Here is a 13717-nt window from a genome sequence, read left to right on the forward strand (position 1 = left end):
TGAAACGAGTGGTCAAAAAACTTCAGAAACTTATAAAAAGCTTGAAATAGTTTGATTTCTTTCAAGCCACTGTGTAGACATCTCATAATACATACAGCATTAGGTAGAGAGTTTAAAAGAGTGAAACAGCTTTGAATCTTCCTAACAAAGCTTTAAAATAAGACTTGGGATAGTCAAACTTTCATGTAAATAACTTAACTATGTGCCAGAAAAGTATCTGATCATCTTCAAAAGAATACAACAAAATCTTCCACTCGATAATGTAAAAAAAATCACAATTTCTGGCATCCAATAAAATGTAACCAGTAAAGGAAGCAGGAAAATATAAGCATAACCAGAAGAAAGAGCAATCAATAGAAATAGACCCAGAAATGACAGCAATGATGAAATTAATAGGCAAAGACCTTAAAAAAGTTGTTATATGTATTAAAAACACACTTAAGAATGAAAAGGAGAACATTAACACAATGCAGGGAAAAATGAAAAGTATAATGAAGACCTAAGTTGAAGTACTAGAGATGAAAATACAATATCTGGGTTGGATGTGGTGGCTCATGCCTATAATCCCAGCACTTTGGGAGGCCAAGAAGGACGGATCACTTGAGGTCAGGAGTTTGAGACCAGCCTGGCCAACAGGGAGAAACCCCATCTCTACTAAAATACAAAATTAACGAGGCGTGGTGGCACATGCCTGTAATCCCAGCTACTTGGGGGGCTGGGGCAGGAGAATCGCTTGAACCTGGGAGGTGGAGGTTGCAGTGAGCTGAGATCATGCCATTGTACTCCATCCTAGGCAACAAGAGCAAAACTGTGTCTCAAAAAAAATATCTGAAATAAAGCATACACTGAATAAGGTTAATAGATTAGACACTGCAGGAAAGAAAGATCTACAAACTTGAAAGTATAACAATAGAAATAATCCAAAATAAGGAATGTTTTGGATAGCAAAAGGACTAAAAAAGTGTAGAAACTCATTAACTTTGGAACCGTACCAAATGATATAACATAGTTTAATTGGACAATCCACAGAATGGGAAAAAATATTTGCAAACTACCCATCTGACAAGGTATTAATAATCAGAATATGTAAGGAGATCAAACAACTGTATAAGAAAAAAATCTAATAATCTAAATAAAAATGGGCAAAAGATTTGAATAGACATTTCTTAAAAGAAGACATACAACTGGAATACAGGTATATACAAAGGTGCTCAAAATCATTAATCATCAGAGAAAGGCAAATCCAAATTACAATCAGATATCATCTCACCCCAGTTAAAATGGCTTATATGCAAATTACAGGCAATAACAAATTCTGGTGAGGATGTGGAGAAAGGGAACCCTTGCACAATGTTGGTGGGAATGAAAATTAGTACAACCACTATGGAGATTCCTCAAAAAATTAGAAATAAAGCTATCATATGATCCATCAATCAATGAAAAGAAAGGAAATCAGTATATCAAAAAGATATCTGCAATCCCATGCTTGTTGCAGCACTGTTCACAGTAGCCAAGATTTGGAAGCAATCTAATTGTTCATCAACAGATGAATGGATAAAGAAAATGTGGTATGTATATACAATGGAGTACTATTTACTGATAAAAAAGAATGAGATCCTGTCATTTGCAACAACATGGATGGAACTGGAGGTCATCATGTTAAATGAAATAAGCCAAGCACAGAAAGACAAACATCAATCACATGGTCTCACTTATTTGTGGGATCTAAAAATCAAAACAGTTGAATTCATGGACATAGAGAGTAGAAGGATGGTTACCAGAGTCTGGGAAGGTAATAGGGAGAAAAGGAGGAGATGGAGATGGTTAATGGATACAAAAAAAATTAGGAAGGATGAATAAGACCTACTATTTGATAGCACAACAGGGTGAATATAGTCAGTAATAATTTAACTGTACATTTTAAAATAACTCAAAGAATGCGGTTGGATTGTTTGTAACTCAAAAGATAAATGCTTGAGGGAATAGATACCCCATTCTTCACAACATGCTTATTTCACATTGCATGTCTATATGAAGCCATCTCATGCACTCCATAAATATATACACCTACTATTTACCTATCAAAATTGAAAATAAATAAATTTAAAAAAGGAAAACAAACAAAAATAATACAAGTTCTAAAGGAATACATAGAAGAACAAAAAAACTTTTACAACCTTGGGCTAGGCAAAGAATTTTAGACAGAACAAAAGACATCACTAACCACAGTATAAATGGGACTTCATAAAAATTTAAAACTGTTTCTTGCAAATACTACTAAGAAAATGAAAAACAGGCCACTGACTGAGAGAAAGTATTTTCAAAATGTATTTGACAAATGACTTCTATCTAGATGCAATAATAAGAAAACATAATAGCCATGTAAGAAATATATAAATAGCCAAATTGGTCTACAAGAACATGAAAATAGGATTAATATCACTAATAGTGAGAGAAATGTAAAGAAAATTGTGACACCATTTCATACCCAATAGAATGGCTAAGTTAAAAATACTGACAACACCAAGTGTTGGTGAGAACCTGAAACTCAGTTATTGCTTATAGGAGTGTAAAATGGCACAACCACTTTGGAAAACATTTTGGCAGATTTTTACATAATTAAAAGAACACATTCTAGCTCACCTAGCAATTCCGCTGCTAAGATATTTATCCAAGTGACATGGAAGCATATGTCCACCGAATGTTGGGTATTGATACACCCAACAACATGAAGGCATCAAAAATATTTATGCTGAGTGAAAGGAACTTGACAGAAAAGTGTGCATACTGAATGATAACATTTTTACAAAATATGATAACAGGCAAAAACAATGCATAGTGACTGAAATCAGGCAATAGTTGGCTCAGACCAAGCTTGAAGGTCATTTATTATACCAGGGAAATTTTTATGGCAATGAAAACGCCATATATCTTGACTGAGTGCTGGTTGCATGAATATATACATTTGTCAAAAATTACTGAATTGTATACATCAATTGAGTTCACTTCATTTTACTTCAGTTATACCTCAATAAAGTATTTATTTTATTTATTTTTATTAATTACTTTTAAAACTTATAGTCGACATATAATAATTGTATATATTTATGGGGTACAGTGTGATGTTTCAATGCATGTATACATTTCATAATGACCAAATCAGGCTAATCATCATATTAATCACTTTAAACATTTATCATTTCTCTGTGGTGATAGCATCCCAAATCTTTTCTTCTAGCTATCTTGAAATATACATTACATTATTATTTGCTATAGTCACCTTACATTTTTAGCTTCCACATTGGAGTGAGAACATGCAGTATTTGTCTTTCTGTGCCTGGCTTATTTCACTTAACATAATGTCCTCCAGTTTCTTCCATGTTGCTGCAAAAGATAAGATTTCATTCTGCTTTATGGCTGAAAGGTATTCCATTCTGTATATAGACCATATTTTCTTTATCCATTTTTTATAAGATGGGCATTTAGTTTGATTCCATATCTTGACTATTGTGAATAGTGCTACAATAAACGTGGAAGTGCAGACATGTCTTCAATATCCTGACTTCATTTCCTTTGGATATTTGCCCAGTAATGGGATTGCTAGATCATAAGGTAGTTCTATTTTAAAATTTTTGAGGAATCTCCAAACTGTTTTCCATAATGGCTGTACAATAAAGTAGATTTAAATATTACTATAATGTGTGTAAATGGGTAAGTTCAAGAAATATAAAAATAAATTCCTAAAGCCTAACATATAATCAAAGAAGTATGAATTAAAACAATGTGATGGCATTTTTAGCATGTATTGGATGTATTAGGAAATTGTTAGAAAAGATGGAGAAAAAGATATACTCAGACACTGCTGGTAGGAGTGTTATTGCAAAAGCCTTTCTTGAGAACATTTCCGCAATCTTCTTAAAGAGCATATTTTTAGACTTAGCAATTTGACTTCTAGGAATTTATCCTCAAAAAATAAATGGTTAGGCTTCCAAAAATGCATATTCATCGCTACTGTGTTTATCATAGTGAAAACTGGACATAATAAAATGTCAAACAAAGAATTGACATACGAAATGATAGTACTCCCATTGAAGGGATATCATAAAGCTATTAAAAATAATGTTTAAGTTTATTTATTGACATAAGGAGATGCTGATCATATATAGTTTAAAAAATATTTCAAGATACTATGTACAATATAATCTAACATCAAACATAATGCACCTAAATCTTAACAGTGGTTATTTGTGGGTGGTGGAAATATGAATAGTTTTTATTTCCTGCTCTATTGTAAAATACTATGTATAAAATACTACAAAATACTTTGTATTTTATAATTTTTCTAATGCATATGTATAGTACTTGTAAGAAATAAGTTGTTAAAAGGGATAACGAAGTTTTGCAAATTGCTCATTGTTGAACTGGGTTTTGGTAAATTGTCCTGTTGGTAAGTTAACATTTCAGTGAACTGATTTTCAGGGAACTGGCCTGACTTTTAAAAGTTAGAATCAAATTGACTTTAGTATTGATGTAGGTGATTCAGCAGCTGGGAAAATGGTGTTGGTTGTTAAGATGGGATTACTGAAGGAGAAGTTTTTGGAGGAAAGATTGTGATATCAATTTTTTAATGTGTTGAATTTTAGATGTCTGTTGAGTGTTCAGCTGTGGACAAACATACAGATCTGGAAGTCATCAGCAGAGGGTAATAGGAGACAGGAGAGTAGACAATATTTTGGAGTGCGTAAGTAGAAAGCCAAGAGAAGAAGACTGAGGCTAGAACCCTGAGGAATATCCAACTTTTGTCCTTGAAGGAGACTGAGAAGTAGCTAGAAGTTGGAGGAAGACCAGAAGGATGATGTGCCTTGAAAGAAGGAAGATGAGTGTTTTAAGGAATTAGCTGTCCTCTGTGTGTCACGTAAAAAGAGATTGAAAAATGTTCATCGAATTTAACAACTGCTGGTTTCAAGAAAGTTGTGATATATATAAGGCAGGTTTTTTGTTGTTGTTGTTGTTGTTGTTGTTTTCCTGGTGAGCACACTTTTATTTATTTTCAAGTTAGAGTCCTCAGAATAACCTTGGGATCCTCATAATTGTCAAAACATGAGATCACAACTCAAAAAATCAATTTAAAACTTCAAATTTGAATTGATTTTTTACCTAGTAAGGGAGGGGTCTTGTCCAGCAAAGCAAACCATTGACCTTACAGGGATTTTTGAAGAAGAGTTTGTTGTGTCAGTGAGAGAAGTGGGAGTGGAATTATCTCAGCTTTATTTTGGATGTTGTAGTTTTCATACCTAGGTCTTCCATTTGACTCTTTCTCATTTCTTCTCTCTGTTCACATTTTCTTTTAACTTCCTGGGAACAGTTATAAGAGTCTTTTAATTTTTTTTTTTTTTTTTTTGAGATAGAGTCTAGCTCTGTTGCCAGGCTGGAGTGCAGTGGCATGACCTCGGCTTACCGCAACCTTGCCTCCTGGGCCCAAGCGAATCCCCTCCCTCAGCTTCCCAAGTAGCTGGGACCACAAGTGCGCCCCACCACACCTGGCTAATTTTTTGGATTTTAGTAGAGACGGGGTATCACCATGTTGTCCAGGATGGTCTCAATCTACTGACCTTGTGATCCACCTGCCTCAGTCTCCCAAAGTGCTGGGATTACAGGCTGGAGTGCAGTGGTGCAATCTGGGCCCACTGAAACCTCTGCCTTGTGGGCTCAAGCGATCCTCCTACCTCAGCCTCTTGAGTAGCTGGGACTATAGTGGTGTGCCACCACGTCCAGCTGATTTTTGTAGTTTTTGTAGAGACAGGGTCTCACTACATTGCCCAGGCTGGTCGCAAACTCCTGAGCTCAAGTGATCACCGCCTTGGCCTCCCAAAGTACTGGGATTACAGGCATGAGACATTGTCCAGTCCAACAGTTGTTTTACAGCTCTCTTTCACGAATACCATTTCTATCCTTTTAAAATCTCTTTTTAGTAATCATTTTTTCTTTTGGGTTATGGGCCACATTTTCCTGCTTCTTGGTTGGTCTAGTAATTCTTTCTTAAATAAAATAAAATAGAGACAAAGTCTCACTATGTTGCCCAGGATGGTCTCAAACTCTTGGGCTCAAGCAATCTATAAGGCAGGTCTTAATTTTCCTTTTATAGAGCAGGAATTTCCAGGCAAGGATAACTTAGTGACTTCTCCAAGACTGCATGACCACAGCCAGATCTTTAGACTCCTAATCCTAGCATCTAGGATGCTACATTGCCTATTGATTTCTGTTAGTCACCAGGTTAAAGTTCCTGAGAGAAAGATTTGCAAAATATTGGAATGCATCACTGAGAGAGTGTGTGGCTTTTCTTTTCAGAAGTCTTTAGAAATTGTAGACAGTCTCTTCAATCCTGCAATTAGGATTAGAGAGGAGTCTATCCAACAAGAAAACGTTGTTACCCTGCTTTCTTTATAAAACCACTTAGTTTCTGTGCACATAAAAGACATTTAATTTAATTTTATTATTAGTCAATTAAGATGTCTCTGTTATGCTTAGAATAATTTCCCTGCTTCTACTCATCAAACCACGTACTTCACTTCCAGTAAATTGCTTGAAGGTTTTTTATAGGTTTGTCCTGATTAACCCCACCATATTGTACTTTCTAGCACAGTCTTGATTTCTTTTGTACTCTTTACACTCCTCGTAAATGATAGATTTTACAGTATCTTTGCATACATTAACACTTTTCCAGAATTTTAAGTCCCCTAGGAAAGAGAATTCAGTTTTGAGAAGTTTTAAGTTTCTTAGCAGCTCTCTAGCTAAAGCCTTCGAAGCAATTTCTGCCATTTAGCTACTTTCTTTTGCCAGCACCTACAAGAAAGGGGGAGATGTCTTCTACAAACACTTTGACCTTGACGGACAGAAATCTTCTGACATCATTGTCATTTCAGTGTCAATGAATGTCAGTATCAACATTAACATAGTGAAGGCTTCTAACTTAGTTTCAGTAAATTTAATTATGTGTAGCTGATATGACTTTTTTCATGAGAATAAAATGTTTATCAAAACCTGTGGTTAATTATTTCAGGTAGTTAAGAAAATCCCCAGAATTATGGTTTTGCAATATGGATTTTTATTGCATTATAGTTACATGCAAGTTAATTACGTTCATCATTTTTTTGAAGATCATCTATAAAGTAGTCATCATCTGATAAATAATGATTATGTTAGTGTACCCCCAAAGCTATAGGATTTAAAATTTTCCTTGAAGAAGTATTTAATCTAGTTGGGCCTTATGAAATATAGTCTTGAAATAATCAATGAATAGTATAAAATTTTATTAGACTAAGCACAGTAAGAGTGATATGGAAAAATGAGTCAATAGATACGTGAGACAATGACTTAGTTTAAGCTCATTTTTCAGTTTTTCTTCCCATGAAACTCTTGGTAACATATATTCCTTACTCTTGAAATTCTGTCCACGTCTGGCTTCTGTGACATTTTATAAATTCCACGACATTTACTAAGTGAATATTCTTTGGGGCACAATTTAATTCTCACAAACATCTGCAAATTCAATATTGTTATCCCTATTTTTTTTTAGGTAGGATCACTGAGTCTTAATTGGGTTAATAACTTAGTCGAGTTCACCCAGGAAATGAGCAACACAGTTGGAGTTTAATTCCAGATATTTTTCTTCTCAAATGCTTGCTCTCAGTTACTGCATTTGCTTTTTTATTTTTATTTTTTGACATTTCCTTTGGTCAATTTCCTTCTTCCATTATCTATTTGTTGGTGTTTTTGAAAGAGTTAAACCTTGTCCCGATTATTCTGTCTTTAAACACTCCTCCTTGTGGCTATTTCCCCATTTTTCCATGACCACTTCCGCTCAGATGTTTCCTCTATTTGTATCTGATCCCTTTACCCAAGTTCTGATTTTTCAGTTTTCTACTTATTTCTGATCCTTGTCATTTGGAGGTCCTGCTAATATTTCATATTTTTGTCTAAAACTCAGCTCTTTACCTTTCTCCCTCCTTGTTTCTCCATTCTTGTCATTCTGCTCCTGTTTCCCTGGGCTTAAAAATGTAATCAAACTTGATGTATGTCTACTCGTCTCTGTTTTTCTCTTTCCAAGCACAGAGATGCCAAACCCTATTTTGCATTTCATCATAATATCATAACATGTGGCACTGTTCATCCTCTCTGTTTCTACTCTTGTGTAAAGCCTCTGAGCTGAGTTCCCTGCCCTCAGTCTCTTCCTGTTCTAGCCCAATCTGCAATTACTTTTATCGAAGGAGATAGTAACTGTTATTATTCTAGTACATGATAAGTAAATTTTATTTATTTAATAAAATTAAATAAAAGTAATACACCTAAAAGAATTATTTATGAAATAATAATAAATAATAATAGATAATTTTCTGTGTGTCTTCGTGCCAGAAGGTGCATTATTTATTCATTATAACAATCCTTTGAATTACCAATATTTTTCTCATTTTAAGATTACAACACTAGAAACTCATAGAAGGGTTAAACAAACTTCCCAAGATCACAAGTTTGTAAGTGTCAGAGATTTGAGCTGAGTTCTGCCAGATTCCAAAGTTCATGCTCTCAATGCTTATTCAACTAGGACATATTTCAGAATGAAAGGGGAGATACTAGTAACTTTTCTGAGATAACAGGCATAAACTGGGATGGTTCTAGAAAAGCCAGGACTTAGATTAACTTTATAAGTTCTACATTCTACTTTCTCTTCATCGATTACAGCCAAATAAATAAAGGGAATGGTTGAGCGGACATTTACTTTTGGGGTAAAGAGTCGTATACTTATCTTTGTACTCAAGTTCAGGGATGATTGGAGAACAGCCTCTTAGAAATATCCAAAATAAATGTGGGATACACAGGAAACGAGCTTAACAGGAAACTGAGAACTAAAGACACAAATTTGGCAGTCATCCATATAGAGGGTTTGTTGAAGCCATGAAACAAAGTAACTCACTGAGAATTTAAGGAAGCAGAAGAAGCATGGAAAAAAGGCACAGAATTGAATCCTGGTAAATGTGAAATATGAAGGGACAGAAGTAGAAAGATGAGCCAATATGAGAGGTGTTTTCTTTCTGGCACAAACCATGCCTTTTGTATCCCTGACCTCGCATATTACTATACATGCTACATACACTTATTAAATCAATTTAACATTAAGGACATTGCAGACTTATATGACTGGTGTTAGATGAATTTAATTTTGTCTTCTTTCTCAGGAGTTAATTAAGGCTATTTAAAGTCTATTGAAATGACTATTTCAAGTGCTGTCTCTCCTCTCTGTCCAGGTTTGTGCTTCTTATTGTGGTTGGGAAACTAGTAAGTTTAGTGATTGACCCCGTGCCATACGGTCACCACTTGATGATCTACCAGGAGTCTGAGCGCTAACACACATGCATGAGACACATATGTAAAGATATTTTATTGTATGTAAATGTTCACATGCTTTGTAATGTAATGTGTATAATACACAGTTTAAGTAAGAAATAGATACGAGAAGAAAAAAATTTTCAGATAGGTTTTTTTTTCTTTTTTTTTTTACTTGCTGCTTATACTGAAGTGAGTCATCAGGTAACACAGCTTTAGAGAAGCCTTGCCAAAGATGCATTTGGAAATGCAGTTGTCATGGCAACTGTCTCTGAAGTAACAGACAAAATCCCCCATAGAGCTTCCAGAGAACCTCCAATGTATTCTTTGCACTTGGATCTCAAGGAAAGCCTGCTTTATGGATTTACGTACATTTTGTTTAATGAATTGTTTTTCTCCCTTTGTAACTTTTGTGCAGTGGGACTGAGACTGGGATTGGGATCCATTAGGGTCACTCCGGGGTGTGGACAATTCTACATGTATAGCGACAGATGAGGCAACCTCATTGCTGAGAGTGAGCAAGTCTTCACTGACATGTGTGCACTTCCTCACAAACACACAGGCTTGTGTGTGGTGGTTTCCCTTGAACTTGCCTGAAGATGGACTTCTGCTTTTGTGTTAAGATTTTATAACTTCTCCAAGAATATTTCTGCCATCGAAGCAGGATCAAAAACATATCTAACCTGTGGCCATACTGAAGCGCTAATTTCCCCAAATAGAGATGTATTTCTTGGCTATGAAATCTATCATCCTTAATGCACAAAAGCCCCTGGTTAGGGGTGTGAAAGGCCAGTTGCCACAGGAAACTATATTAGTCCCTGTATGAATGAGATCCTCTCCTGAAAATGGTTTTGACAATGTTTAGAGGAGCCAACTCTGGTGTCTGGAGACAAAATTGGGTGTTGTCAGTTATGCACATTAAGTGTCTTGTGATTGCTTAAGAAGCTCAGCAGAGTCCCTTGCCCCTGTGACATTTGGAGCTGGACAGACCAGGATTCTAGAATCTATTGGCTGCGTGTACTTCTCACTTTCAAAGTGGAGATTACATGTCTAATTTATGAAGGTACTGTGAGAAATACATGAGGTAAAATCGTCTGGACATTGTTGTTGGATCCTTGGTGTCTGTATGAAGGTGCTGGGTCAGATACAGTGGTTGCTACACAGTAAGCTCTCAATACAAGGTAGCAAGAAAAATTGTGCTTAAAACCATGTGACCTGAATGAAAGATCAGGTCATTAAAAGCCCCGTGGAGCATTATCAAGTGTGAAAATAAACATTTCCTTTTCCTTAGGGAACTTGGTCTCTGGCAGTGGCCCTGAGAGAGCCTGTAACTACTCTGAGGTCTCTACTCCAGAATAAAGCTCTTCAGATGCTTGTTATCCATGGTGTTAGGAAAGACTGTTGTGTCATCTCTGGAAGCTGGGCAGAAGCCTCGGGGCAAAGCCACAATCAGAGATAGGGTTCTTCGTCTCAGCAAAAGAACCAAGATAAATTGGAGGCTTTGATCCTCAAAGTGGAGAAGCAGAAGCAGTAGGGGTCTGGACTCCAAGCTGTCACATTCTTTTCAGCAAGGCCAGTTGGATTTCTGCAAAAGAGATGGGAGAGAGGCAGTAGACAGCAGCCTTGTGGCTCCAAGCTGAAGGGAGTGAGTGCCTGTCTGAGCCACTGGGTGCCACAGCAGAGTGGTTAAAAGCTCAGACTAGGGGAGCCAGACCACGGAGTTTTCCTGCTGCTGCAACTCATTTGCACTGGGGCTTTGTGCAAGTGGCTTAGCTTTGCTATCCTCATTTGTGCAATGGTGATGGTCGTAATGCCACACAGCATTCAGATACATTTGGTAAATGTTTCTCTTCTTTTTTCTTAGCCTTTAATGAATAACGTTCCACAATTACTCCTTCATTATTATCCTATACTAATTCCATAGCCATGCCAGTAAAGACTGTGGACAATACAACGTCATCTAACTGCTCCAGCTAGTACAGACCCCAAAGTAGAAGGTCTGGAAAGGTCAAGCGGTTCCCACCTCTCCAGAGAAGGGCCGCCGGTTTTACCTACTCGATCAAGGGCTGTAGAGGAAATGAAGTACACAGCGAGAGGGCCACGGCGAGGGTTGGAGGGTTGTCCCAGCACAACCCTGCTGACTGTCTCCTTAGTCACATCAGCCTTCACTCTGCAAATGTCACCCTCAGACAGTTACTAGGATGGCTAAAGGCACTTGGGGAAGGTGAAAACAGAGACAAGGGAATGAGGAAATACCTTCTTGAAGTTCAATAATCTCTCTGCTCCAATGTCATTCTTTTTTTTTTTTTTTTGAGACGGAGTCTCGCTCTGTCGCCCAGGCTGGAGTGCAGTGGCCGGATCTCAGCTCACTGCAAGCTCCGCCTCCCGGGTTCACGCCATTCTCCTGCCTCAGCCTCCCGAGTAGCTGGGACTACAGGCGCCCGCCACCACGCCCGGCTAGTTTTTTGTATTTTTTTTAGTAGAGACGGGGTTTCACTGTGTTAGCCAGGATGGTCTTGATCTCCTGACCTACTGATCCGCCCGTCTCGGCCTCCCAAAGTGCTGGGATTACAGGCTTGAGCCACCGCGCCCGGCCCTAATGTCATTCTTAAGAAGGGGGGGATTCTCTCTTTCTTGTTCTCTCAGTGACTTTTTCCTTCACAGCTCTTCCTAGAAGAGAATGGCTGCTGAGAACTCCTCCTCCGTGACAGAGTTTATCCTCGCAGGCTTAACGGACCAGCCGGGACTCCAGATCCCCCTCTTCCTCCTGTTTCTAGGTTTCTACATGGTCACTGTGGTGGGGAACCTGGGCTTGATAACCCTGATAGGGCTCAACTCTCACCTGCATATTCCCATGTACTTTTTCCTCTTCAACTTGTCCCTCATCGATTTTAGTTTCTCTACTGCCATCATTCCCAAAATGCTGATGAGTTTTGTCTCAAGGAAGAATATTATTTCCTTCACAGGGTGTATGACTCAGCTCTTCTTCTTCTGTTTCTTTGTCTTTTCTGAGTCCTTCATCCTGTCAGCGATGGCGTATGACCGCTACGTGGCCATCTGTAACCCACTGTTGTACACGGTCACCATGTCTCCCCAGGTGTGTTTGCTCCTTTTGTTGGGTGTCTATGGGATGGGGGTTTTTGGAGCTGTGGCTCATACAGGAAATATAGTGTTTCTCACCTTTTGTGCAGACAACCTTGTCAATCACTACATGTGTGACATCCTTCCCCTTCTTGAGCTCTCCTGCAACGGCTCTTACATAAATGTCCTGGTCATCTTTATTGTTGTGACCACTGGCATTGGGGTGCCCATTGTTGTCATTTTTATCTCTTATGGTTTTATTCTTTCCCGCATTCTCTGCATTAGTTCTGCTGAGAGCAGGTCTAAAGCCTTCAGTACCTGCAGCTCCCACGTAATTGCAGTTTCTCTTTTCTTTGGGTCAGGAGCTTTTATGTACCTCAAACCCCCTTCCATTTTACCCCTGGACCAGGGGAAAGTGTCCTCCCTGTTCTATACCATTGTGGTGCCCATGTTTAACCCATTAATCTATAGCCTGAGGAATAAGGATGTCAAACTTGCCCTGAAGAGAACCTTTTCCGGAATAAGCTTTTCTTGAAAAAAAATTTTAGAAACTGAGAAAAGAGATACTAGCATTTTTTAAAATCAGATTGTTTTTGTGATGATTTTTTTCAATGAAGAATCTAAGATTCCAGTGCTTTCCATTCTGTATACAGAGAAAATTTTAACTCTCTTTTCCGAGTGGATTTATTCTTCCCCACCCTCACCCCCATCTCTTCCTTGTTTTATGAAGAAGTTTCTACACCTATGGAATATTCAGTGTTGAATGGGACTTAGGAATAATTTTATCTTTCCCCTTTATATAATACACCACACATTGGAGACTCAGAAGTATTTGTATATTTGCCCAGGAACATAAAATTACCTAGTGCCAGACCTGGGACTGGAGTCCCAGCTTGAATCCCAATCCACACTGTTTTCCTTTATGCTATTCTTTATTGTCTCATCTCTTTTTGGAAGATTTCATTTCACATGCTAGTTGACCTAACCAATTTAAGTTCTAAATATATTCACAGTAATTTCATGCTATTTTTCACAGGATAATTTTAATGTATCACTTTTTGCAAGAACGTAGGAGGTGAAACGTTTTGTTGAGGTGGTCTTGGCAAAATGACAAGATCAGTGTTTGATGAATTTTATAATGGGTAAGTGGGAAGTATGTTAGGTTTCATATAGAAGTAAGCGTGGGGCCCACCGACTTGGTGAGTGGAGCCCTAGGGTTTAGAACTAGTTTAATGGTTTAGAACTTCCAAGGGAG

The 13717-nt window shown here is 37.6% G+C and overlaps 1 protein-coding gene across 1 annotated transcript; it reads left to right on the forward strand.

Moving 5' to 3' along the window:
• Nucleotides 1-12013: 12013 nt before the first annotated feature.
• Nucleotides 12014-12997, forward strand: LOC104656380 (olfactory receptor 8B12-like). Its single transcript, XM_010355979.2, has one exon. It carries the CDS (start codon nt 12062-12064, stop codon nt 12995-12997), a length of 936 nt encoding a protein of 311 aa, XP_010354281.2. The 5' UTR covers nt 12014-12061.
• The last annotated feature ends 720 nt before the right edge of the window (nt 12998-13717 follow it).

The sequence above is a fragment of the Rhinopithecus roxellana genome, chromosome 15 (genome assembly GCF_007565055.1).
Source record: "Rhinopithecus roxellana isolate Shanxi Qingling chromosome 15, ASM756505v1, whole genome shotgun sequence".
NCBI lineage: Eukaryota > Metazoa > Chordata > Mammalia > Primates > Cercopithecidae > Rhinopithecus > Rhinopithecus roxellana.

What these genes read in the sequence shown, in the direction of transcription:
- LOC104656380 (XM_010355979.2), top strand. Translation starts at nt 12,062, where the DNA reads ATGGCTGCTGAGAACTCCTCCTCCGTGACAGAGTTTATCCTCGCAGGC.